We start from the raw sequence: 27651 nt of genomic DNA on the forward strand, positions 1-27651 counted from the left end.
TTTTCGATTCGATTCACCTCTTTCAGTGGGATCGGATCGAGTAATCCTATTTCGATCCGATCCAGGTCTATACGGCGCTAAATCCTGATTCAATTCGGATTCAATTCTCCTTGTAAACGCGGTAATTATATATTTTGATGACATTTGTCAAAAGACCCAGGAGCTAAGGACTAGCAAATACATAATTTTCCAGTTTCGGCTCTGGAATAATGGACATCCAGCGTTTAATGGCTGGAATTACAATGGAAATTGAAGTCACCACCAACCCCTTTGTTAGAAGTAAAGTTTACCACACAAAAGTTATAAAAGTGGATAGAAGAACCGAATCTGAATTGAGATTTAATTGTTTTTGGGAATTTGGGATCAAAGATGGAATTCAAATGGAATCGAAGCGAGAGTCAAGCTAGCCATACACAACATAAAGAAATACCCAAAAAACCGAACCAAAATCGACCAAGTTAAGAAAAATTACGGTGGCTTGGTCTGGTTCTGTCGATCATATTAGAGCAAGTCAAAAAAAGAACGACTGCGAGCAAGCGAGCCAATTATTGACTTTTTCATGTGTGTAGAATAAACGGGCTAAGTAGTTCTGACTTAGATTTATTTTAACAAAGAAAAACTATATCGCAAATATAAATACAAATACATATCATATCATTGTATCGCGGATGACAGTACCCTCAGCTTTTCATATTCGTTTTTAGATTCTCATCTTGTTCTAGACTACCAACGGCGGCGTATAATAAGCTCATTAAATTCTGATATTGACAGCATAGGAGAATCGAAAACAGTGTAGAATTTAATGCTTCGAAAACTCAATGCTCTCTACTGTTGCAAAAGCGTAACACTGCCCCAATGCCATTTTGCATGAGCGGTACTTGCATCGAGGAGGCTGAACAGCTATCAGTCCTAGGTATATGCATCACAAACCACTTGTTGTAGAGTAATAACATATTTGACATCGCCAAAAATGCTGCTAAGTGTTTAGGTTTTCTCCCACGATGAAAGACGTTTTATACCATTTCTAAACTCGCTTTTATTCGTCCAAAACTTGAGTATAACTCTCATATTTGGGCTGGTGCTCCAATAACTTAGAACTGAAAAAAGAGCTCTAGAAATCGTTCTCTTACCGAGACATTTGCTGATATTGAACACCGTTTTGTTCAGCCAGTAAGCGTAATTTTAAGCTAGCTACACACGTAAAAGCCAAACAGCTAAATGGACCTCATCCGACAGAAATTAAAAACAAACTTTAAATAGTGTTTATTCAAACAAATATAAACCCCCCTTTAAATTTTCTATACACGTGATTTGGAGAATAATAAAAGGGTTCTTTCAAGAATTACACATATCTTGTGTGTTTATTTATGTCCGTGCTTAAGCCTAGTACATACTTGTGAACCATCTCGTGAACCCATACAAATTTCAGTTTTTGGTTCACTCGTGAACTTGCTTGTGAAGCTGAGTGGAGAACAAAGTGGAGAGTTTTCGTTCACGGGCAATTCACGTGCAAAATGTACGGGAACTGTTGGTGAAGCTTTGACATTTGGTTTGTTCATGTTCACAACGTGTACTCACAAGTGTGTACCAGTGAGCAATGTCAAAGGTTCACTTTCTCCACTGGCGAACGTTCACTTCACGAGGAAGTATGTACTAGGCTTTAAATGAAATATCGAAAAGTTTTTGAAAAAAGCTGTTCGGAACCAAATTAATACGATAAAATAAATTTAATTTCTGGCGGGATAAGGATTTTAGCGGCGCTAGTGAAGTAACATCTATCAGTTCAGAGGATAGTTTCTACAAGACAAATTGCATTTTTTACACAACGTTCTTTTGTCAAAATTAAGCTTAGATTTTAGCTGAATTTGGAAAAAATGTGAACCAACATTTAGCTTGACCTGATTACTGCAACTTAAGCCTAGTACATACTTGTGAACCATCTCGTGAACCCATAAGCCTAGTACATACTTGTGAACCATCTCGTGAGCCCATACAAATTTCAGTTTTTGGTTCACCCGTGAACTTGCTCGTGAAGCTGAGTGGAGAACAAAGTGGAGAGTTTTCGTTCACGGGCAATTCACGTGCTAAATGTACGGGAACTGTTGGTGAAGCTTTGACAATGTTCACAACGTGTACTCACAAGTGTGTACCAGTGAGCAATGTCAAAAGTTCACTTTCTCCACTGGCGAACGTTCACTTCACGAGGAAGTATGTACTAGGCTATACAAATTTCAGTTTTTGGTTCACCCGTGAACTTGCTCGTGAAGCTGAGTGGAGAACAAAGTGGAGAGTTTTCGTTCACGGGCAATTCACGTGCAAAATGTACGGGAACTGTTGGTGAAGCTTTGACATTTGGTTTGTTCATGTTCACAACGTGTACTCACAAGTGTGTACCAGTGAGCAATGTCAAAAGTTCACTTTCTCCACTGGCGAACGTTCACTTCACGAGTAAGTATGTACTAGGCTTTAAAAGCAACTCATGGTTTAAAGTTTCTTTTTTGGAAGTTAACTTCATCCAATAATTCCATTTGGTTTGTGTTGATTTGAAAAGAGCAATTCATAGGGCTGTGAAAACAAATTCGTCCTGTAAAATAATAATCAGAAAATTTATTTTGATTTAAAAAAAAATTACAAACTTATTAAACTGTCAGTTATTTGTGCTTTTGATTACTTTATCCATCCAATAAGTTAGGTAGTATACAGCGCATGTATTGGCTGCGTTCAATCTCGTTGGATAGGGTATCTTCAATAGGTACATTTTTAGATACCTTGTTGAACGAGTTGGATATCTATATTGAGATAGCTGTCAAAAAATAAAAACAACTTTCAGCTGTTCACAAAAAGCAGAGAAACATTTAAGCTTCGTAGCAAAATTGTGGTAAGATAAAATGTTTAATGTATAATTCAACTAATTTGTCAGACGATGATGAATTGATAGGTGCGAAACAATTTAATAAATAAGAGACAACCTTAATCTGTAATCTATGTTAAATTTCCTGTTGCCTCAATTGAAATTCTTTACGATTAATAATTTACTTGTGAAATCTCCGGTCTTAAACGATTTACGTTCAACAGAAAACCATCCTTACATATCTTCATCGTCTATTATGTATAGAACATCCTCAAATACAACTTCAAATTTTCAAGTTTCTTGAAAATCAACCATGTGTTGAATCAGCTGTTCTGTCAGATACCTACATACCCCAGAGATTTTTGGATAATTTTGGATTCCTTTTTGACATCTCAGGTGTTTTTGATCGCTGTTATTTTACACGTAAAACACTAACAAAAAGGTATCCGGTTACCTTATCTGTCTGAGATGGAACGCAGCCATTAAATGCGCACCAATCAGCTATTTTTTTTCAAGTGTCATTCGGTGATGCGCGTATTATTACACGAATACTTTTCGGATGTTTGAGTCCGTGCATTACTTTGACAGATATCTTTTATTTCGGTATATCCAACCCACGTTTGATACATTGGTCATACTTTTTACTTGATCAAATGGTCATTTTTATTCGATTTGAGTAACGAAAACGTTCTTTTAACATACTCACATGAGTAAACAGACACAACGGTTAAACCCATTTAAGTATTTTTGTGTAAATAATAACAATATTAAATATATAAACTCAGAGCGAATTATCTACGCACCTTAATTACTTACTTTTAATAAAATTATTGTAAAACAAACGATTTAAATTTTTATTTGGAATTTTTAAATCGACTGTAGTTTTTTGTTGGATTTCGAAATTTCAATATCATCTTTAATTGATTTTGTTTTTATCACTTGGTTCAGGGTGACCCCAAAGATGAAGTAATGAAGTAGACGATGCCTAGATTTTCGAAAAACGATGAAATTGACATTTCGCAAATTATAGCGAGATGTCAGTTTTTTTTTTAATTTTTTGGGATTTAGTTTAATTTAAAAAATTAAGGATTAGACATAACTTGTATAACGTGCTGGTCAAAGAGCTTCAAAATAACAAAATAGTCTTAGTGTCCGGTGAGCAATAGATTTTCTTGAATAATATGTTTGCATTAACATTTGTTAAGCTTATAAAATTTGGTCATTTTATGCTCATTCTTATTTTCAAATTCGAACACAAACTTTTTTTCAAGTTGGCAACAGTGGGTATACCCAACGTTCACTTGACTTGATTTCGTGTCCCACATTGAAGTATTAGCTCTACTTAACACACATCCGTTTTTGATTGTGAACCATTTAAGATTTAATTTAAAAACGTTTTTATTTTCACGATTCTGAGAATTTTCTGAGTCGAATTTACAGAGCATGAGAATTGAGAAATATAATCAGAATCCACTATCAATTCACCTTCGGATTTTTTGTCTTCCTTTTGAATTGTACGATAAAAAATAAATGAGAAATTGAATTTTGACAGAAAAACGAATTTCTGAGAATATAGAAATCTCTCAGATCCATAATGTAAACTGGTCAGTTCTCCATATCAACGTATAGTTTTGATTTGGACTTTAATAAAGCTTTTTTGAGCTATGAAGCTTTTAAAACGGTAAATTATTTTGGATGTATATTATTTGCCTCACTTTTTCTATAATTTTCTTTGGAACTATATTTTTACTATAATTAAGCAAATTAAATGGATATTTTAACTTATGAATACATTTCGGAGAACTTAATGAAGCTCGTTAACAATAATATTTGTTGCGTTTGCTTTTTCGGACCTTTCTACCACATTGGAGACCGAGCTTATAAACAAATTTATAACTTTAGTTTAAAAATACAAAATCATATAGTGAATGGGCATACATTTAGGAGAATATACAATTCTCGATGCTGTCACTGCATAGATACTCAACGTCCATTTCTTTTGAATGAAACCTCGAAGAAAGATGTTTTATATTATCTCAAGCATTGCAACAGTCTTGGATTCTATCAGGATGGGCTGCCGTTTTCATTATTTAAATCTTCTCGATTAAATCCCGCTCTACCTGCTAATAGATTTTCAATAGAGCCATTGCGACCAAATACTTATTATTCTCCCACTTTATCCGGCGATATGGTTCCAGAGTCTTGGCGATTGTATCCATTTAAACAAGAACTTCTTAAAAAGTTGAGACAGAACAGAGTTCTTGTGGTCAATGGTGACACTAGCTTGGAGAAGTCTACTGCAGTTCCATTAATAATCGTCGAGGATTCCGTTGCAAAGAATTTTTATTGCAAGATCTTGTGCGTGGAAACGGATAATTTAACAGCCATAACTAATAGCACTTTCTTAGCTGATCATTTGAACGAACGTATTGGAAGTAGAGTAGGATTTCAGGTGAGATGAAATAAAAATATATGAAGCTTGCAGGTAAACAGGTACTCTAGGAAAATGTAACATGTATTTTTAATTTGTAAGTAAACAAGAAAAAAAATATTGATGTTTTCAATTTTAATTTTATGAATAATTTATTGGTCATTTTGTTGATTTCAGATTAGATTTTATAAATTAAAATGTTTCTTTTTAGACTGCAATAATTTGGTGTAAATACTTTTTTTCACATGCCCATTTCACTTTCTCAATGTAAAATATTTGTAGTGCCTATTTGGACTTAATCCCATTATAAGTATATACCTACTTATGTATGAATTATAAAAATGGAAATGCAAGCCCCAGAGTTTTATGATGTGCTAGGAATCCTAGGTCCAATAATTATCGTATAACGTTCATAAAATTTATTATGAGCAGGTTGAGCTCTAAAGAATTTGTTCAGTTGTGTTTCAAAAAATAGTAGTCCATTACAAGGAAAGATAACAAAATTTGCTCTCATCAATCTACAATGTTACGCTATTGTTTCGCTGGCCATTTTCTAAACACTTGCAAAGAGTTTGACATGTTTCCTTGAATAATGGAACTTTGCATGGACTTCGAGCGCAAAGATTTGCTTCCAACAGTTGTCTCCGAATGGTTTCTGCACTGCAATCCAGGTTTAAAGCCTTCTGGATTTCAAACGACAGCGCAAAAGGCTCAACTTTGCTCATCTGGAGAATACGCCTATCGTCTACGGTGGTCGTGTTTCTTTTTCAACGACTTCGGTGTATTTTTAGACATTGGCCACCATTGAAGAAAGCATCCTATTAAATCATGGGTACGTAAGTAAGTTTTTCCTTCTTTTCGCAGCCTTGGTATGAGTTCCCGTATTTCCGCACTGCAATGTTTCGTTGTTCCCGCCTTAAAGAAAATTAAAAAGAAACAACTGTCTTTTTTTGAAACATTGTTAAATTATGTGATTCACTTTCATTGCTATTATTTTGAACAATGACAACTTTTGTGGCACATTTTTCTTTTATAAATAACTGAATCAGGTGGCACAAGAGTCCATGAAGAACTAGGGCCTAGTGACTTACAACTCTCAACATAAAAAACATGAGGAATTCTTCCTCTTCCTCGGTTCCTACGCTTGTTGTCAATGACACTCCTTTAGTTAGCTCTATTGATAAAGCTAACTTATTTGCAAGGCAGTTCGCCGAAAATTCCACCTTACCAGATAGTGTCATGACTCCTCCAGTTCTTGAACGCGTAAATGATTCTATGGGACCAATCTTTTTTCGTACTCGAACTGTGGCGAGAGTTCTTAAAGATCTCAACATTCATAAATCCGCTGGCGCAGATGGTATCCCCGCTATTATTCTGAAGAGGTGTTCTTCCACGCTAGCAAAACCACTGCGTAAGCTTTTCCATCTATCCTATTCTTCTGGGCTCGTTCCGAGTAGTTGGAAAACTGCATTTGTTCAGCCAATTCCAAAAAAAGGCGAATCTTCTTCTCCCACAAATTACCGACCGATAGCACTAACGTCCCTTCTTTCTAAGGTCATGGAAACGCTGATTAATTATCAGCTTAAGAAATATCTTGAGGAACGGAAGCTTCTTAATGACCGGCAATACGGCTTTCGTAGCAATAGGTCCACTGGTGATCTCATGGTTCATCTCACCGAACAGTGGAACAGATCTTTACATCGTTTTGGAGAAAGTAAGATTATTGCACTTGATATTTCAAAGGCATTTGATAAAGTTTGGCATCTTGCTCTCTTATCGAAAATGCGTGCTTTCGGTATCGACGAATCTCTTCTTCGTTGGATTAGAAATTTTCTCTCGAACCGTTCAATACAAGTTGTTTTGGACGGATTCAAGTCTGAAACTCATAAAATAAACGCTGGTGTGCCCCAGGGCTCCGTTTTGTCTCCGACCCTCTTCCTCATTTTTATAAATGATCTCCTGTCCGCTACTTCTAATCCAATACATTGTTTCGCTGACGATAGCACTCTAAGCTTTTCATATTCGTTTCCAGACTCACAACCCTCCTCTTCGGATGTGGAACTGCAACGGCAAAATATGATTAGCTCATTAAATTCCGACCTACACAGCATTGTACAATGGGGAATAAAAAATCGTGTGGAATTTAATGCTTCGAAAACGCAATGCTGTCTTGCTTCGTTAAAGCGAGATAAACCGTCTTTGCCACTATCTATGAGTGGCACTTGCATCAACGAAACAGAAAATCTTGACATCCTCGGAATGTGCATCAGCAACCACCTTTTGTGGAACGATCACATACGCGATGTTGCCAAAAATGCCGCAAGATGTCTAGGTTTTTTGAGACGTTGCAAGAAATTTTTTTCTCCATCTGATCTGGCTACAATCTATAAAACCTATATACGTCCGAAACTTGAATATAACTCTCATCTCTGGGCTGGTGCTCCAGTAACTTATTTAAGCCTCTTGGACAGTTTTCAAAAAGGAGCTTTTAAAATGATTGGTGACATAAACATCATCAACTCGTTTACATCACTCGAACATCGACGCAAGGTTTCTTGCCTCACCCTTTTTTACCGTTATTTTAACGGACTATGCTCTAGTGAAATAGCCAGTTGCATTCCTCCCCTTAAACAATTTAACCGTAATACCCGCGCTTCTAGGAATGCCCATCAGTTTACCCTTGAGCCCAACTTCGGACGTACTATGAAGTACAGAGATTCTTTTTTTAGCCGTACTACGCGAATGTGGAACGCCTTGCCACGCTCTATCTTTCCCTTTCATTGCAATGTTCAGAAATTTAAAACCAATGTACACCGACACCTCCTATCCAACCCTTCCCTCTTTTCCTAATGCTCACACTGTGTCTTTGGCATATTAAAGGTAAAAAAAACCCTTTTAGTGTTTGCTAATTATAAAAAAAAAAAAACCATTCCTGCGTGCGAGTAATGTTGGATGGGCTACAGTTTATATGTCCAATCCGAACGGCTAATTTAAGAAAGCACTTTTCATGACAAGAATTACTCTTGGAGGATTTGACAATTATTCGCAAGAGGCAGTTCCCGTGAAAAAAGTTAGGTGGCACAGGCAGGGATTGAAGCCAAGACCCCTTGCATGACAATCCAACGCAGTAATCATCACGGTTACTACAATTTTCTTTTACCGTACAATTTTCTACCATACAATTGTTTATTATTGACCTTTACAAACTTTGACATGAAATAAATTATTTTTTTAACTGTAGAAGTACCGTTAATATACCAAATGTTATGTTGTAGGCACTACTATTCTTTTGAACACAAATGTACATTATAAGATACATTCCACTTTCACTTACGAACAAATCTTCCCAAACTTGTTTATAGTAATTCTTAGCAATTTTCACTGTTAAAGACAACATTAATTTGAACGAAAATACAAAATTGAACTGTAACAACTTTAATCCTTTGATATACAGTTACTCCCAAAATTGAGGGAAACGTTTTTGAATAAATACATATATTCTTCGAATTTAAGGAAATAAATTAACTACAATTGGAGCCTACACACAATATTCTGTTATTTTAGTATTTACCGCTTTTTTTTAATAAATTGTTGTCTATGGCGCAGGAGGTCGGAAACTTGGTTTATTAATAAAGACAAACATCCTAAACAACTCACTTAAAAATCATAACGTAATGTTTTTTTATATTAAAATGAAAAAGTTACTGGACTAAGCATTTGTTTGTATTTTCTAGTAATTAAAAATTCGAAAATTATAATTTTTTTTTTCAATTAAAAAAACAATTTTAGGGTCTTTTGCCTTCGAAATCTCTGCGTAGGCACATAAAGAAGCTTTCAGTTTTCAAACATTTTAGTGCGAAATCCACACTTGAAGACAATGGGTCATATGCATAAAACTGAAGTACTTACTACTTAAAGAAATTAAAAGTAAATACTGGTACTAGTAGTAAAAGACAAGATTGACAGTATTTACTTAATTTAGTGTGTTTGAAAAAAACTATATTCTAGTAGTACTGGATTCATCCGAGTAAATACTACAAATTCATTCAAAATCGCCAGTGTATAAAAATATGTTTACGTGCTTTCAAATCGTTATATTAACCGTTTAACTGTGAGTTTTGCATAGTGCACATAGTTCTACACACTGTACTCTAATGGAATCCTGTGTCTTCCCGAACGCAAATCCTGGGTCTCCAACATATCTCAACAATATTCGCATCTTTTCTACAGGGGAGATTGTTCCTCCTCTTTTTTCGGCTTGAGTACCTTTTTAATGTTATTACAGACCCTGGCCATATTATTAGACGCACTTAAGATTTTATGCCAAATCTTAATTTCTAGCTATTTTAATCAGGTTATCGAATATTATAATACATTTAAATCATTTTGTATGCAGGATATAAACAACTTCCTAGAAATAAAGCAGTTTTTCAGTTTTTTTTGTTGTTATTTGTGTAATTTTTTTTAATATTTTGTTGAACCTCCTTTTGCTTTAATAAGAGCCTCAATTCTGCGCGGCATACTGTCAATGCATGATTTGATTGTTTGTGGGTGGTGATTCCACACGTGAATTACTCTTTCAATAAGTGATCGCATCTTTAGCTACTTCCCTCTTCATCAGCTCCCACACGTTTTCAATTGGATTCATATCAGGGCTGTTTTCCGGCCAGTCCAACAGAGTGATGTTTTTTTCCCTCAAATACATTTTTATAGACCGGGCTGTATGGCATGGAGCTCCATCTTGCATACAAATGTAACCATACATCCATTCTTGAACGTTAAAACTATTGCGAATAATCTAATAATTATAAAAATTCTGCAGTCCGTCTAATAATATGGCCAACAAGAATGCCCACTTAGCCTTCTTTTGTTCTCGTATAAATGATGTTGTGGATGAACTTCCTGGGGGAATAAGAATAGCTAGCTGCACCGTGATTGTGTTACTATACGCCGATGACCTCGTTATACTTTCAGAATCCCCCGAAGGACATACAATAGTACGCAATTGGAGGTAGCAAAAGAGATCAAATATCTAGACTTGAAATTGAACCCAACATTAAATTTCAAAATTCATTTATCGGAGAAAGCCCACAGCTCACAATGTTTAATAAATTTAACATGGAAAAATATCTTCTTTAACAAACAAATTAATTTATCTACAAAATACAAAATATTTAATTCAGTAGTGAAATCTACTCTCTTGTATGCTGCTCAGGTTTGTTGATCAGAAGAATATGAAGAAATCGAAAAAATTGTATAGGAATTTTATAAAAAAAAAATTCAATCTTCCTCTGAATACGCCTAGTTATGCGATACATTTAGAAACAGGACTGCCAAAACTTCTTACAAGCACCCTGAACTCTCAAGCTGACTACATCGTTAAAGTCTGCAGCAACCATCAGAGCACAAGACTTTTGAAAAAAAACTTCTTTAATATGAGCTAAAAAACAAGGACTGGTGGTTTGTAAGATGGCAATCTGTTGGCAATGAGTGTGGAGTGAGATTGGATGATGATTTCAGCAATGAAAACCACGTGAAAGAACAAATGTACAGAATCATAGAGAAAAATGAGGACATAATGAGGCATTCACTGATAAAAGAAGCTCAAGACTCATTCAGTAGAATAATCTACAGTCAGCTCAGCTGTAATCTTGGTGCCAGACATTATTTCAAGGTTTCACGAGTTATGACGAGATATCCCTAATCTTTACAGCAAGATGTGAAATTCTCAACTTAAATGGAATTCCTTATAATGGTAGTTTTAAAAAATTCTGTACGCTGTGCAACTTAAAATCAAAAGAAGATTGTCTACATTTCATTGGTATCTGTCCAATATTCAAAACTCAAAGACGCTACTTTTTCGGGAAAAATACTCTTACCCAACAAGCAACTATAAACATCCTCAACGAGCATGATTGGAAAACATAAAGTACATTTTTGAAATATATTTACAAGTATAGATTGTTATTAATAACAGAATTCTATTAAAAAAAAAAACAAAACATACACCTGGCTGACGGCATAGCCATAGCATCTAAATTCAAAAAATTGTATAAAATTTTGTAAATTAATGTAAATAAATTAATTACTTACTACTACTACTACTAATATGACCAGGGACTGTATATTTAAATTTAATTAAAAAAAAAAATACTTGCTTAACCACTCAACATTTTCATCATCACGAATGCGAATGTGTTGCTTTTCAACACACAAGAATATTTACTGTTCAACATCAAGGATTGTTTTTATTTACTTGAAAAATTTGTAGAAAAAATGTAATTGCATACCATTTAAAGTATTAACTATAAAAATTCATCCAAAGCTAATAAGTATTGTTTCTTATAGTAAGGACTAGAATTTACTTTATTTTTATGCATATGCCATCTAGTAACTGCTATGGTAATTTACCAGTAAAATCATTTACTACTACTGTAATACTGCCTTTTCTATTCTCTCTCTTTTGTATTGTTTCAGAAGCACATACAAGACATTTTTAAGAGGGAAAAGTCATAGAAAGTCTGATGGTTCATGATATTGAAAATTGCCAAGTCCTTTTATATAAAATAATAAAAATCCGAAACATATTTGACCCAAAAAAAAAATTAAAATAACCAGCACAAACAAACTTTTCCTGATTACTACTTTTTCAGCCAATAATTGTAAAAATACTTTAAATAGCATAAGTTTCTGCTAAGCCTTTAAATAATAAATTGTCAATATTCTTTATAATGGTCCTATTGGTTTTAACCCTACAGTTTAATTTTTTCATGATATCTGTATAAATATGATTTGTAGAGACAATTTCAATATTTATACAATTTTAATTAAATACAGATTAAGTTTTTAGTCTTTAAGTTTACTTATAAAATTGAACATACAGTATGAGGTCCTATTGTTACGTAAGTCGCCGACTGTTGTCTTAAAGCCATGCTATGGGTGTTTGAATTTGTATGGAGCATTAATTTGTATACAATTTTAAAGAAGTCTAAAGCTATACAAATGTTTGGTTAAATCACATTTTATTTATTTTTATATTCATTAAAATCTTTCTACATAAAATAACTTCAATCAATTTAATTCATTTAAAAATATAAATGTTTCAGGTTTATCTTCAGAGTCGTGTATGCGACAACACTAACATAATCTACACAACCGCAGTTTTTTTCCTGCGAGTTTTAATGGGACAGGATACGAATGAGAGCTTCCGCTATATAACTCATGTTGTTCTCTCCGATATTCACTTGCACCATGCTTACAAAGATATTTGTATGAAAGAACTTAAAATCATATTACCACATTATCCGCATCTTAAAGTCATCCTTCTTTCGGATAGTACTGACAACAAAAGCTTTCTTTCTTATTTTGGAGAAGGAGAAGAGTTTAGTATTATAGCACAATTAAACAAAGTTAATATATACAATTTGGAAGAAATAATTGATTTGATAAAATTAGCCCCATCAACTTCACAAGTAGACGATATCATTACAACAAAAAGAACTAAAGACAGTGACATTGCTGATAAAGCTCTTGAATATTACGATGCATTGGGAAATGAAAGCGCATGGAATAATTTAATATATTTGATTAACAGTGAACAAATAAGTGTTAACTACCATCATTCAAAGAATGGTTATACCGCCATCATGGCTGCAGTTAAACACGATAACCCTTTTCATGTAAGATGGCTTTTGAATAATGAAAATGAAAACCAATTGTATCAAGAGAATTTAAAATTTAATACACTGCAGTACGCTATTTTGATTAATAGTTACAACTGTATTGCAGCCTTAACAAATGATGTTGACATAACCAAGTATGAACTCAAACCACCGTCTATCGAGTTTGACTTGATAATCAAACTAATTCACTTTATAACAAATAACTTGGAGTTTGGAAATATTTTGATCTTCCTCCCCTCATATTATCATTTGCTTAAACTTAACTACGCTATTTTAAAAAATCAATTTTTGGGAAAAATACATCAGGAAATAAGAATATACTTACTATATGCCAGTATGAAAGCTGAACAATTACAGCAGATTCTATTTGACAAAGCTAAAATAATTTTAGCTACTGAAGTGGCCGAATGCATTTTTTATTTAAACGACATAACATATGTCATAGATACTGGTCGGGTTTCTAGAGAAAAATATAATTTGGAATTCAAGCACAATGAATCTAAAACTGAATGGGTTTCCCAAGAAAGTTTAAGAAGACGATCTTTGATTGCAAGTCGATACAAAGATGGTTATTGTTTCCAAATGATTTCCCGTAAAATATTCAACAAACTACAGGCAATGTGTCCACCTGAACTTCATTATATACCAATTAATCGAATATCTTTAACAGTGAAGCTTCTAAGGCCTAGTAATATGGTAACGCAATATTTCCAAGATACAATAATACAGCCTCCTAAGGCACACATTGAACATAGCATTGAATTCTTGAAAACCATTGAAACTTTTGATTCGACTCTAGAAGTAACATGGTTGGGATGTCGTTTAATTGACGTGCCAATTAATCTAGAACTAGGAAAATGTCTTGTGATGTCAATTTTATTTAAGTGCCTCGACCCAGTGCTAACCATTATGAGTTTTTTAACATACAGCAAAAGTTTAAAATTAATCAAGCAAAACATCACTGAAAAAAATGTGAACTCCTTTTGTTGTGCTGACGAGTCTTTTTCGGATCACTTAGAGTTTTTGGAACTATACCAAATTTGGCAGAATGAAAAACGAACAAAAATAGGAACAGACATCCTCATCAGTGATGAAGAAACATTTATATTGAATGGAATACTAGAAAATGTGTGCGAAATACGAACTAATTTGGTTGGTGCCCTGCGATCATCACAACTTATACATAACCAAGGAATTTTAAGTATGCATTCCATCAATTTGAAGGCCAACAACTGGGCTATTATAAAAGCAGCCATTGCAGCTGGACTTTATCCTAAATTCTGTATGATAAATCCAACTTATAATAATATTAAATCAAAGTCATCGAAATTATACATAGATGCTACGTCAAATCTGCATCCGATGAAGCTTCAAAAAGTTAAATCATCACCATTGTCAGATTGGATTGTTTACTATAATGAATCGAATCATTTGACCTTCAGTAGCATTTCAAACTGTACTCTTATAAGTTCTGCTTGTGTAGCCTTGTTTGCTGGAAAAGCAGAAATGAATTCTAAAAATTTAGTTTTTGTTAAGGACCGAGCTGGTTATTTTATAGATGAAAACATTTGGCTTATAACTGACATTCAAAGCGCATTACTCTCTTTTAAATTGCGTCAACTATTTTATAGAGCTTACATGGATTATCTGCAAACTTGTGCAGATATTGAAAAATGGAAAAAACCAAATGAAAGTAATAGTTTTTTTAATGTTTTAAGTAAAATACTTTTGGAAGAAGATAAAAGCGCAGGTTTTTCACAGCCAAATCGTGTTGGCAACCGACCAAAAGCAATAGCCAATAAATTCACAACTGAATTTGAATTTTTCAGCAATTCCAATAGGATGGATTTAAAAAAGCAATCAAGCGAACTTAAAACATCTCATCATACTTTTAATATGTTGGGAAGGGAATTTTTCTTGATAAATATCTTTTCTTTCCATCAATCGCTTAAATCTTTTTGGAAGTTACCTACGAAGGATATAGTAAACGATCCGCATTTGAAGGTTATCAGTGAAATGGCTTCGAAAGAAAAGCTAATTTATATTTTAGTTTGCAGTGCAACTAAAAAACGAATTACAAATATTGCACTTTTGAAATATGAAAACGGAGAATTTGTGTTAAAGAATTGCTTCAAAATAAATATACCGCTACATGAGATCATGTAAGTAGATTTAATTGCTTTTAAATGCCTATTTTTTTGCTTCTTCCTAACCTTTAAATTCCTGGTAATTTAATTTTTCAATACTATTCAAACCCATATCATAAATGAATCCCAAATGCCGAAAAATTTCCATTTCCAAATGTATTTAATATCTTGTAATTTATCTCTTTAACGATTCTTGTAACAAATACAATAAATTTATTATTATTATTATTATTTATTAATCCAGAAACATAAATGTACAGATTAATCTTAAAAGCTAACAGCACTAGCTCTATGGCTTTAGGCTGGGATCTTACAATTTTCCTTGAAAATAAATGATTATAATAATATAGGCTTAAAATCTTAAGGCAGGGGGAGCGATCGGGGGTACCAAGGGGAGCGCCACTAAGCGCTCGCTCCTGCAACTCCCGATCGCTCCCCCATTAGTAAGGCATAACATAGTTTATATTATATACATGTATCGAGTTTGAGATCTTGCAATACTTTAAATACATTTTTTATATTATCCTCTGATGGGATTGAAAGTAGGTTAGTAAATGTCTTATTGTATAATTTTTCAAAAATTTGTTTAATTTTAGTACATTCGGAAGTTAAATGATTTATTGAAATAATGTTGTTTGATTGACAAATGTGGCAAGTGGGAGGAGGTTCGTTTTTCAGTAAGTAGCTGTTCGTTAACCAGGTGTGTCCAAGTCTCAAGCGCAGGAAGCACTTGTTCATTTTTGCCGTTGTATTAGAAGGATAAAACGCAGGAACACCTTCTGGGTTAATTGTGGCATAGTGGTGGATGTAAGCGTTCCAGTCCTGTTTTTTCTTATGGCGCCAATGTGTGTCTATAATTTTCATTAGGTCTTTTTTGAGAGGACGTTGTTGGCTTATATTTGTATTGGGACATATGGAGATGGATTTCGCTAAACGGTCTGCTGCTTCGTTACCTTTAATCCCGGCATGTCCCGGGATCCAGATAAGTTGTAATTTTGCTCCTTGGGATATAATGTTATCACGAATTTTGTTAATATATGGTGAACGGTGTTTAATATTTTTTATAGCGGTTAGCGTAGAAAGACTATCTGTAAAGATAACGGTTTTCTTTTTCGATGAAATTGCAAGTTTAGTAGCTTTGAGTATAGCTAAGGCTTCTGTAGAGAATATTGAAAAGTATGATGGAAGCTTCTCACCAGAAACAATCTGGCTATCTTTGTCAACAACTGCAAATCCGGTTCCCTCACTGTTTTTGGAGCCGTCGGTGTAAAGTATATTCCGAAGGTGATTGGAATATCTGTCCAGGAGATCAAGGAATAGTTGTGTATATATTATATTGGGTGTGGTATTCTTCGGGTAATTTGACAAACTGGTGTTAATAGAATCCATAGGAAGCGCCCAAGGAGGGTGTTTTTCGATACTTATGCTTTTAACAACGGGGTTGATTTCAATGACGTCTTTCCCGAAAGTTAGAGCTTTGTAAAGAGTTGAGGGTTGTTTGGGTGTCTTCTTACGTCTCAAGATCTTATCTGCGTCTTTGTGAATTGGAGAGGCGTAAGATTCGTAAATTTTCGGGAAAAGCCTGGATGTCAAAATCTCATTACGGTCTTCGATGGAGTGAAATCCGCCTTCTGTCATCATATTCTTGATTGGAGTGGTACGAAAGCATTTAAGGCTTGCTCTTATAGCTGCGTGGTAGAATGGATTTAGTGTTTTCAAATTAGATTTGGCACATTTTCCGTAAATGGTTAGTCCGTAGTCAACTTTAGAGCAAAAAATCATTTTCGTTATGTTAGTTAAGCTGTTAGTATGAACAAAACTATTCTGTGATGATAAGTATTTTATTACGTTAAGTCTAGAAGCTAATTTCTTTTTCAATTCCATACAATGATTCTTAAAGTTAAATTTGCTATCAAATAAAATTCCTAAAATACTTAAATTATTTACAGTGGGTATATGAATATTATCAATATTTATGTCAAAATTAGCACAATTTAATTTCCTGCAAATATGGAGGTGTTTGTTTTTGTTTAGGGATAGCATTGCCCCCGATTGGGTACACCAATTATTTATACAGGTAATAACTTCTTTGAATAAATTTGCTGTACGTATCATATTGTTGCATTTTGATATAAGGTACAAATCGTCTGCGTATAATGAATGATCGATGTTTTTGTATTCTGAAATTATTTCACTTATGTCATCATATGCAACCACAAAAAGGACTACCGAAAGGGGAGATCCTTGTGGTATACCATTTTGAAGATTATGTAGCTTAGAAAAGGAGTTATTAACCTTAGATTTAAAAAATCGATTTGTAAGAAACGACTTTACAAAATTATACATTTTTTGGCCAATCTTCCATTTTATTAATTTATTTAGAACGACATGGATTCCAATTCGTTCAAACGCTTTCTCAAAGTCAATTGACACAATTGAAATATGGTTCTTACATGAGAGTGCTGAAGATACAAGCTCGTCTATGTGGAGGAGCGAATCTATCGTACTACGGCCGTGTTTGAAGGCAACCTGGTTTAGGTTAATGAGGTTGTGCTTTTCAATAAACCAAAGTAGTCTTTTAGATACCATTTTTTCTAAAAGTTTGCTAGTGCAAGATAACAGTGAAATTGGCCTGTAACCATTGATATCTGTTGCCTGTTTGTTGGGTTTTGGAATTGGGATATTGATTGCAGTTTTCCATGCCTGGGGCACTATGCCTTGTTCGAAAATATTGTTAAAAAGTCGCAAAATGCGCTTTTTTAATTGGGGAGGAGCATTTTTGATCATGGGGTATGATATTCGGTCGGAGCCGGGGGTTTTACCCTTTACTGAGTCTAGACTGCTTTCAAGTTCAAGAAAGTTAAATGGTAAATCAAGGTATTTTGCGGATGGAGATAGACTATGAGTTGGGACGACGTGATTTAACGCTACAAGTTTTGCCGCACAGAATTGGGAAGAAAAGTTTAAGTCATTGGAGTATATGGACCAGTGTTTGGCGAAATGTTCGGCAATTTGCTTTGAATCCGTTAGCGATTGGGAATCAGTATGTATCATTTGTATAGATTGAGGCATGTAGTTACCTGTCAGGCACTTGACATCTGCCCAGATCTTTTTACTAGTCATGTTGGGATTGAGATTTGCAGTGAACTTTTGAAAGCTCTCGATTTTAGAGACTTTGACATTTCTTCGAAAAATAGCATTTGCTTTTCGGTAATTAATAAGATTTGTATCGTTCGGGTATTTTTTAAAAATTTTCCATAGGTGCTGTTTCTTTTCGCGAAGGATGGCAATCTCAGAATTCCACCAAGGAACTATGTTTTTTATTGGTTTGTATTTTGTTTGTGGAATAGATAAATTGGCTGCATATCGAAAGCTGTTGCTTATATTTGCTGCTTCTTGGTTGATATTTGTGGATAGTGGTTTGTTGCTGAGGAATTCTATTGTTTTAGTTTGGAAGAGATTCCAGTCGGCGTGGTCAGTTAGGAATTTTGGGGTTGGGTTAGAGTAGTTGCTATGACGTTTAAGTTTAATGACGGATATTATAGGAAAATGGTCGCTTCCGTGGAGAAAGTCAAGTCTGTGCCAGGCAATGCTAGGTAATATTTGTGGAGATGTAAATGTGAGATCTACGTGTGCAAGCGTGTTATGAGTGGATAGGTGTGTTGGGCTACCATCGTTTAGTAGAGATAAATTTGAATTTGTTAAAAAGTTTTCAACAATCTTGCCTCTTGCATTTGCAACAGGTGAGCCCCAGAGAGGATTCCAGGAATTGAAATCACCAGTGAGCAGTATAGGAGATTTTACAAATTTTAGAATATCTTCTAAGTTTGAAGATGAGAAAGGTTGGGTGGGATGGATATAGAGGGATAATACTGTTAATTTTATATCGAGATCAATTTCAACGGCTATTGAAGAGATATTTGATGGTATAATTTGAGTTTTGTGTGGCACAGATTTATGGATCATAAGTCCTACACCTTGTTTGGCTGTTGTGTTTGTTCTAAAATTGTGAAAATATGTTGCGTATTGCTTTGGATATTTAATATTTGTGCTGTCTAAGACATGGGTTTCCTGAAGGGAAATTATATGAGGTTTATGTTCTTTTATTAAGAGCTCTAGCTCATGATAGTTATTAAGATATCCATTAAGATTCCACTGGAGAATCTTAAGGATGGAATTTTTAGTGGCAGAGGACTTTTGTACAGTATAAGAGGAGTTATACTGTGAAAAGTCATAAGCGTATATATTATTCTGTTTACTTTGTTGACTCCGTCGCTCCGAAGTCGAACCACTCAGACTCCTGGTGGAGTCTGAGTGTTTCGACCTCCGAACGACAGAGTCGTGTTTTTTGGTAACAATATTATGTTTAGATGTCTCCATCATCATCGTCGTCATTTTCTGAAATTTTGTCGTAATGCTGACTGATGTGATCGATGGACATCGGTGAAGATGTTTCAGTTGAGTACATTGTTTTGTTTGTGATTAATTGTTGGTTTGAAGTGTTGTTTGGAAGTTTAATTGAGTTTGGTAAGTTGAGTTGTGAGGATAGGTTTGAGTGTGAATTAAAGTTTGAAGAGAGTGTGTTTGTTTCTACATTATTTATTGAGAAGATGTTTGAAGCATTATTTACATTTGAGTGAGAGTTTAGATTTGAAATGAGTGAGTCGGTATTTTTGGAAGTGCTTTGTGTGTCTGATAACCGAGAGTTATCATTTGATAATGTTTTCGATCTTGATGGTAATGACGGAGTAGGGAGAGTAGAAGGTATGCTTGGGGTTGGTTTTGTGGTATGCTTAGAATTATATTCCGAAGATGTGGGAGGGATTACACTTGGTTTTTCTGTTTTATTTATTGATTTATTGAGAAGAGAGGAATTATCTCTTTTTTCTTGTTTGGTATTTATTGATTTTGTTTGAGTAGGGGGAAGGGAGGATGTTGAGGGAGATAGACTTGATGAGCTTGACGGGATCGGTTGTGTTCCGTTAGCTGTTATGGAGGAGTAGGATAAGGCAGGCGAGGGAGTTGGATTCTGTTTATCGTAGATTTGTTTCGCTTCAGCCAAGCTGCATTTTTTTAATGTTTTTATTTTGAGAATTTCTTTTGCTTGGATGAATCGTTGGCAATTTTTTGATGATGCTGGGTGGTTATCTGCACAGTTAGCACAAAAAGTGCGTGTGCAATTTTCTGAAGGGTGAGGTGGGAGGTTACAAGTGACGCATGTCGCAGTACGAGTACACCTTTTCATCGTGTGACCTAGGAGCTGGCATTTTTTGCATCGCATAGGATTTGGGAAGTATTCTTCCACTTTGAGTTTGTACCAACCTACATCAAGAGATGTAGGGGGACGGAAGAGATCGAAAGTGAAGAGCACTAGCCCAGAGGGAATTTCTACATTTTTTTCTTTGCCTTCAATTATTCTTTTTTCAGTTTTTTTAAATTTATAGACTTCTGTGACGCCTTGGTCACTCATCTCTTCAACGATTTCTTTTTCGGGCAAATTATTTAGGCAGGGTGCGAAAACAGTGCCTTTCGAAGAATTTAAATGACTATGCAGGGAAATAGAAACTGGGCATAGGTTTGACAGGTTTTTTTTTTGAAAGGAAAAGGTTAGCAACTTGTTGGGATTTTACAAGTATAAGCAGGTTGCCATCACGAAGCTGAGTGATATACTCGTAAGATGTGCTTATGGCGTCAATAGCTTTTTTTAAAAGGAAGACACTAACAGATGTTAGCGGTTGTTTGGGATCTGTTGGGGTTATTATTATAAATTTGGGGTTTTTGGAGTTAGAATGGGATGGGATATCAAAACTGAGAACTGAACTTGGGTTTATTGATTTTTTGTTGTCTTTTTTTAAGAGGGCTGGTAAGCTGATTAAGCTCAGCGAACCGGTTACCCTCCAGCACACTTGGCCCTGAGGCCATATTATATAGGTTACGCACAATATACTCTAGTTTGTCACTCACTTGTTTAATAGGAGAAGGGAATAAAGCGAATAGGAAAAGTAAAGAGAAAAGCGCGGGAGAGGATAAATTACAAACTTCGGGAGAGCAGAGGAAACACAATCGAAACGATGTTGACGGCTCGCAGTATAGTCGGTGACAATAAATTTAAAATAATGTGTAATTCCCAGTTTTTGCCGCAAAACTGCACTGTCGTCCAGTCCCAGTGTAAATTAAAATCCCATTTTGTTTTGCTTTACAGTTTGTAAGATGTTTGCTGTCTTTGACATGAACATTTAAAAATCTTCGACGGATATTGGAATTATAAAGTCTAAACAAGTAAATTTTTTTAGAATGTTATTAGAATTGTGTTTCTGTAATAATTTCTGGTTGGATCTTGCAAACATCAACATTTTTTGTTTTAAATGATAAGTTTTGTTGAAGAAGATTGTTCATTTGGCTGATTGTTATCAATTTCTTCTTTGATAGTCCTATACATAATTTGTCTTAATGTTACGTTCCTTCCTTTTTATGCATTTATGTTACAGTTGTTTATTTCTATTGTTTAGGGATTTGTTTTATTTTTACAATTTCGTTTAATATAATTGTTAAAATGTTGGAAAGGGAGTTTTTCCCACATGTTACCAATTCTGATGATATTCCGTCATTCCGCCTTTCGATAATTTCCTTAGTTTTTTTTTTAATTTATTGAACCATACAAATTTGTATATACGTTTGGCTTAATTCTAACAGAAATAATATTTAACAATAACTTAAATTAAAACATTTGTTGGCACAAAGGGGGCATAACTTTATACCCTGGTGAATTATGAAAAATTAACATGTGTTTAACATGAAGTCGATGGTTAAAAAAAGAGTGTTGTTGGAGAGGTTCATCTCGGGTTGTTCAGTCCCGGTTGTCCTGATGGAGGTTGGTTGGGTGTGGCGGTGTTCAGCCGCGGTGGTATGCTGACTCCAGGCCAGCATAGAAGCAGACGTAATCGTCGTCAGAGAGATTTTGTCCAAGATATTCATACCACAAAGGTATCTCAGGTCCTGGTGTCGTTCCTGATCGGTCATCCTTCTCATTAATTGGTTAGGGTGTCTGGCGACTTTAGTGATCATCTTCCTTGCTGCCTGAGCAAGGAACTGGTCAAGGGGCTTGATTTCAGCTTCTTCGTAGACTCTCCGATTGTTATGGTGCTTCTGTCGTTGACGGTCGAATTGTAGATCAGTGCATATCCTTAGTATCTTCCTCTCGAAGACTTTAAGTTCTTCCATTGCAGTTTTTGATATGGTGAAAATCGGAAAACTGTAGGTGATAACCGGTTTTAGCAGCTGTTGGTATATCAACAGTTTCGTTGCTTTACCCAATGGTTTACCCAATCCTGTTTTCTTCTTCAAGAGAGGATGAACTCCATGGAGTGCGACGTTGGCATTCGTTATCACAGCCATAGATTGTGGGTTGAAGCGTAGCAGCTCATGGAAGTGTATTCCCAGGCGTTCTTCTTTGCTTTAATCTTTGATCCATTCGGAAACGTCAGAACAAGGTTTCTGGCACTGCCGCCGATCTACAGCGGCTGTTGTTGGTGACGGGTCTCCGGAAGCACTCCAGTTCCGATTTGAAGGTGTTTATCCTTATTCCCCACTTCTGGTAATACTCGTAGAGTCTGCTTATGTGTACTTCTAATCTTCGGGCTGCGATTGAAGGAAACATGGAAGATCAAATAGGTGAGTGAGTCATCCGCAAACAGCAGGTTTTCACAATTCGTTGGCACTGGCTGGTCATATGTCATCAGGCTTTAGATAAACGGTCCAAGTTTCGATCCTTGGGCGACTCCAGTCTTACGTCTCTTATCGTTGACTTGCAACTATCTATTTCTACGAAGAAGTTTCTGAAAGAAAGAAAACATTTTTTTTATTATTGGCAGTGGGATATTAAAAATTCGGAGCTTATGGATGAGGGCTTCAATCCATACGCTGTCGAAAGCTTTCTCGACATCCAGAAAGCATCCAACTGTGGCTCGGTGGCTATTGAGAACAGCGGTTACGTCACACAACTTTAGAAGTGGAAGGATCATTTATCTCTTTAACAATTCTTGTAACAAATACAATAAATTTAAAATAACGTCTGGATGGATCATTGAGTGAGCTTGTCGGAATCCAAACTGCATGTGGGGGATGATGCTATGCTCGTTGCAGAATTGCTTCTTCTGCCAGACTTTTGTTGAGGAGTGAGACTGGCCTGTAGTTGGAGATCATATTGGTGGATAATTTCCTTACTAAATAGAGGGTTATGTATCGTTATTGAATATATGATAATTTGGGTCGTGGTGAACAGTTTATAAACAAATTTAAAAAACAAAAATGTTCGTTGAGTAGTTGTGCATTTGGAATAATGTGTTTTCCACTGGCGAAAAAAAATCATTTTGTTACTGTTGATATTATTTAGTTTTGTTAATGAAAATGAAAAACAATAAAAAAGATTATTAAGTTTTGCTATGTTATCTCAGTTTAGATTAAATAAATCTTTTTGGTTCCACCGCACAAAAGGAAATTAAAAAATTATTAAGTTTGACATCACTTTCTAAAATGCAAATGGTGTTTCGATCTTTCTTATGAAGTGCAAGTGACATAGTTTGATTCGTGAACTGATTAGTTCAGCACCATATAAGAATATGCTACCTACTTATGCTATACTTATCTGTAAAACCAAGTTCTCCACACAGGTTTTTCTTTACAAATGTTGACTCGACTCCAAACCACGACCGAAATCGAGTCGAATCAAGCTCATTTCAACTCGATTCAGGTACATACATAAAGAATTGAGGTGAGCTTCAAGCTCGCTTCAACACCACATGTTAATGTAGTAGTCTACGAACAACCCCCATCCTTGAAGCAATTGTTAAATGAACTTTTTTTTATAGAATCTTAATTTCTAGATGTTTTCTTACCATTTCTTCTTGAAAACTGTCAATTTTATTAGTTTTTTTTGCTGAAGTTAATTTTAACTTTTGATTTTCACAAAACTTTCTTCTATTTGTGTTTTTTTTTTATTATTATTCCGACAGGTCTTCTTTCAGTTGTATCAATTTTTAAATACAAAAATCTGGCTACTGCCGATATGTTTTCTTGGGAAGTTTCTACTATACTATTTATAGAATGCCAAAAAAAAACGCGGTTAATGTTTGTAATAATTTTTTTTTATTGCGATTGTCCACTAAAGTTACATCTAGGGTAGATAGTGAAGTAACTCATTGTGGGCCACTTTTCAGAACCACCGGCTGTTTGATGGTTTGACGAGTGTAAAGTCTACCTTCTTATTGCCAATTTAAGCGTGTCAACAATGATTTTTTAATCGATTTTACTATGGATAATTTTCAATATAATACTGATGTTTTGGCTATTATTATTCGTTTTCATTTGTATTAAATATTTTAGGATTCTTAAAAGAAAATTTAATCAGGTCGCATCAGTTTTGTGTGAAGTTGTTTTGAAAAGTTGGCGTGTTCTATAGTTGCATAAAGGTAGATTGAAAACCTCATATTATTCGTTATTGAAACACGGTTTTTACTTTTGTACTAAAGCTTATGTATAAACTGAAAACACTGTAGTTTTAGTTCACTATTTATTTTTTTTTGTTAGTAGTTTCATGGCATTGTGAATTTAAGCAAGGAAATTTGTTAAGAGTTGTGAAATATTCTCTACTCACATACACAATTAATTTATTAACAATAAATTTGCTTTTCTATTAAATTTATTTGGTGTATAAAGCGTAGGTACTTACTTTTTAAACTTACATTTTTTAGTAACTAAGTTTTCGTTATAAATGTTGTATTTTTGAATAAGCAAACACTTATATATGTATGTTGAAGCTACGCCAATAATTTGAATATATCTCGGGTTTTTTAGCTGGTTCCGTTCTTAAATGTATATACAAAAAAAAAAAATAAGTAACGTCAATGCAAAAAAAAATCAAGTTTGTTGCTCTAAAAAAATAATGCATAAATAACCCCAACCTTATACAAAACAAAATAGATAAAGATACAAAAAAAAAAGTCTAATAATCTGTCAAATTTAACCACTGCACAAGAAAAGTCAACCTAAGTGACCGTTGTGAAAGCTAGAAATTCAGTTAGGTTCTACATTTCACTTTCAATCGAAATGAAATTGTAATCGATTCAAAATATAAATTCTAGTCCTGAAAATCATTTTTATTGATATCGATTTAATTTTTTTCGAACTCAAACAAAGTAAATGTCTGATTTGAATTCGACCATATTAAGTTGGTGTGATTTGAATTCGACAAGAGGACATTTTTTTCAAAACGAGAAGATTTCGATTTCATTTCATCCGATTTTGGGAAACTTGGTTGATTGACTGGCCCTTGAAGTTGTTTTCGTAAAACATTGTAGTGTATCTTAATTTTGTATGAATAGATAAGAAGATTGGCAAATACTAATTTGCAATATATGAAAGAGAAGAAATTTTCTTAAAGTCCCAAAAGATTGACTTCGACAAGAGGAAATAATTTCAAAACAAGAAGATTTCGATTTCATTTCATCCGAGTTTGGGAACCTGACTGGCCCTTAGAGTTTTCTTCGTACAACATTGTAGTGTATCTTAATTTTGAATTTTGTATGAATAGATAAGAAGATTGGCAAATACTAATATGCAATATATGAAAGAGAAGAAATTTTCTTAAAGTTGCAAAAGATTGGAAGCATTGACAAGTTACCTTCCTGGCTATCCTGTTCCTATCAAGCAAAAAAACCCAAAACATTTACCAATAATGGTAAATAAAAACCATTACCTACATGTTTACAAGATATCTCTATTTTTTCCATGGTCGACTCAATTCACAAAGGGGTGTACTTTGACGGGATGTTAGTCGTGTACATAATAAAACTTTGAGAAATATAAAATGCATAGATTTTTGAACATTCTATATTGACATTAGCAATTAGCTTTGTCGTCTATTAAGATGTATCGCATCGAACATCACCCGCAACATTGGGCTATATCTATCTGCATGCTTATAATTTACTTAAAATAATTGGTAATTTTCAATTTTTAGCAGGTGTTTGATGTTTTTTTTTCAGTATAACATGTACAGCTTTAAATGTCAGCTTGCCTCCTCTTACGCCGGACGGGATACCTCATAAGATCGATAAGAGAGTTGGTGAAATCATTTTGGATCTTTGGTAGTTTTAATACAAGTAAGCAAACAAACATATTAGCTTTTATTTATGCGCCCGTTAAATTATGTTTCCATTAAAATCCCAAGTTTTGTAGCTTCAACATAAAGAAATAAAGGCTGATTTAAGGTCTTGTGTTAAAACATATACTCTTTTTTTATTATATACATTTAATCAATACAGACTTATTTTAACATGTACTTTGAAGCAGCATTGTAAAGTTCTGAAAAATCCTTAAGACTTGAATTAATTATGCACCAGGACATTTTTTTTACTGACACTTGAAATTTTAAGTACCAATACCGGAGCTTGTACCTGGACCTGTAAATTAATTTCAATTCATCAATTATTTGAATTAATGAACATACATATCTTCGATTTCTTTCCAAATCCTCTTTCTTAGATGTTACTTACTTACGTGCAAAATATAGTTTTTATAGATATTTTAAATTTTCTAACGGCTCTAGATCTGCGGCTGAATGAGAAAACAACACAAAAGACTAAAAAATTAAAGTTAAATCAATTAATGATTCTCGAAATCAAATGTGGGTATTAAAAATAAACGCTTTCGTTCGATTAAAATCTTTTTTTTTTGTCTTCTAAATAAACCACTATTTTCTAATAAATCTTTGGATTATATTGTAATTTTTTCTCAAACACATAAGAGTATGTTTTCTAATCGAAATTTGCAAATTAGCAAGAGTCAGTTAAAGTTCATAATTGGCTCTGGGCCAATTATATATTATATGCAGAACAAGGTCTCACACTAATAAGACTCATAATTTAAATTTATGTTTTAAATTTCAATTTCATCGAATTATGTTGACCGAATAAATCTAAACTAAAAAAGAAGCTGTTGTATATATTTTATTTCTAGGGTCTTAATAGTAAATGACTGGATTTATTTTGCAGGTATCCTCGCCAAATTTTGAAAGTTCAGAAGTATGCTGCATTTATTATTTATATTCATATTATCCATCTATTCTAAGATTTTTTCATAAATCCCAAAGGAGTATATGTAACAGGATAAATGATTATGTACATTTAACACTGCCAGCTTACAAAGCGGAATAAAATTTTAAACAAGTCATGCAAAAGTATTGTATAATGTATTTTAAAATGGTAATATTTGATACAATATTTATAAGTTTTTTAAAAGATTTTTTTTTAGCTTCATTTAGTGTTTTTTTTATTATTTTGTTTTTGATCAATTTTTATAATTTATTATGTTTATTTACACAAAATTATTGATTTATTTACTTTGTAACTATTAACCTTTTATTTAAAGTTAAGTTTTTATTTATTAAGTGAATCCAGAATAAATAATATGTATCATGTTTGAATTTTTGTTTTTGATCATGGAAAACGTGTGTGATATACTATCTAAAACGAAAGAATTGCA

General features: G+C 34.0%; 1 protein-coding gene across 1 annotated transcript; it reads left to right on the top strand.

The window, feature by feature from the left end:
* The first annotated feature begins 4556 nt into the window (after positions 1-4556).
* On the top strand, positions 4557-27580 carry LOC129952522 (benign gonial cell neoplasm protein). The gene is made up of 4 exons (XM_056065135.1): positions 4557-5303; positions 12389-15126; positions 26154-26270; positions 27162-27580. Exons 1-3 carry the CDS (start codon positions 4620-4622, stop codon positions 26257-26259), a joined length of 3528 nt encoding a protein of 1175 aa, XP_055921110.1. The 5' UTR covers positions 4557-4619; the 3' UTR covers positions 26260-26270; positions 27162-27580.
* The last annotated feature ends 71 nt before the right edge of the window (positions 27581-27651 follow it).

This window comes from Eupeodes corollae, chromosome 3 (genome assembly GCF_945859685.1).
Source record: "Eupeodes corollae chromosome 3, idEupCoro1.1, whole genome shotgun sequence".
Lineage (NCBI taxonomy): Eukaryota > Metazoa > Arthropoda > Insecta > Diptera > Syrphidae > Eupeodes > Eupeodes corollae.

What these genes read in the sequence shown, in the direction of transcription:
- LOC129952522 (XM_056065135.1), top strand. Translation starts at nt 4,620, where the DNA reads ATGGATATTTTAACTTATGAATACATTTCGGAGAACTTAATGAAGCTC. An exon ending in GAAGTAGAGTAGGATTTCAG is followed by an intron (nt 5,304 to 12,388) that starts GTGAGATGAAAT and finishes TAAATGTTTCAG; the next exon opens with GTTTATCTTCAGAGTCGTGT. An exon ending in ATACCGCTACATGAGATCAT is followed by an intron (nt 15,127 to 26,153) that starts GTAAGTAGATTT and finishes TTTTTTTTTCAG; the next exon opens with TATAACATGTACAGCTTTAA.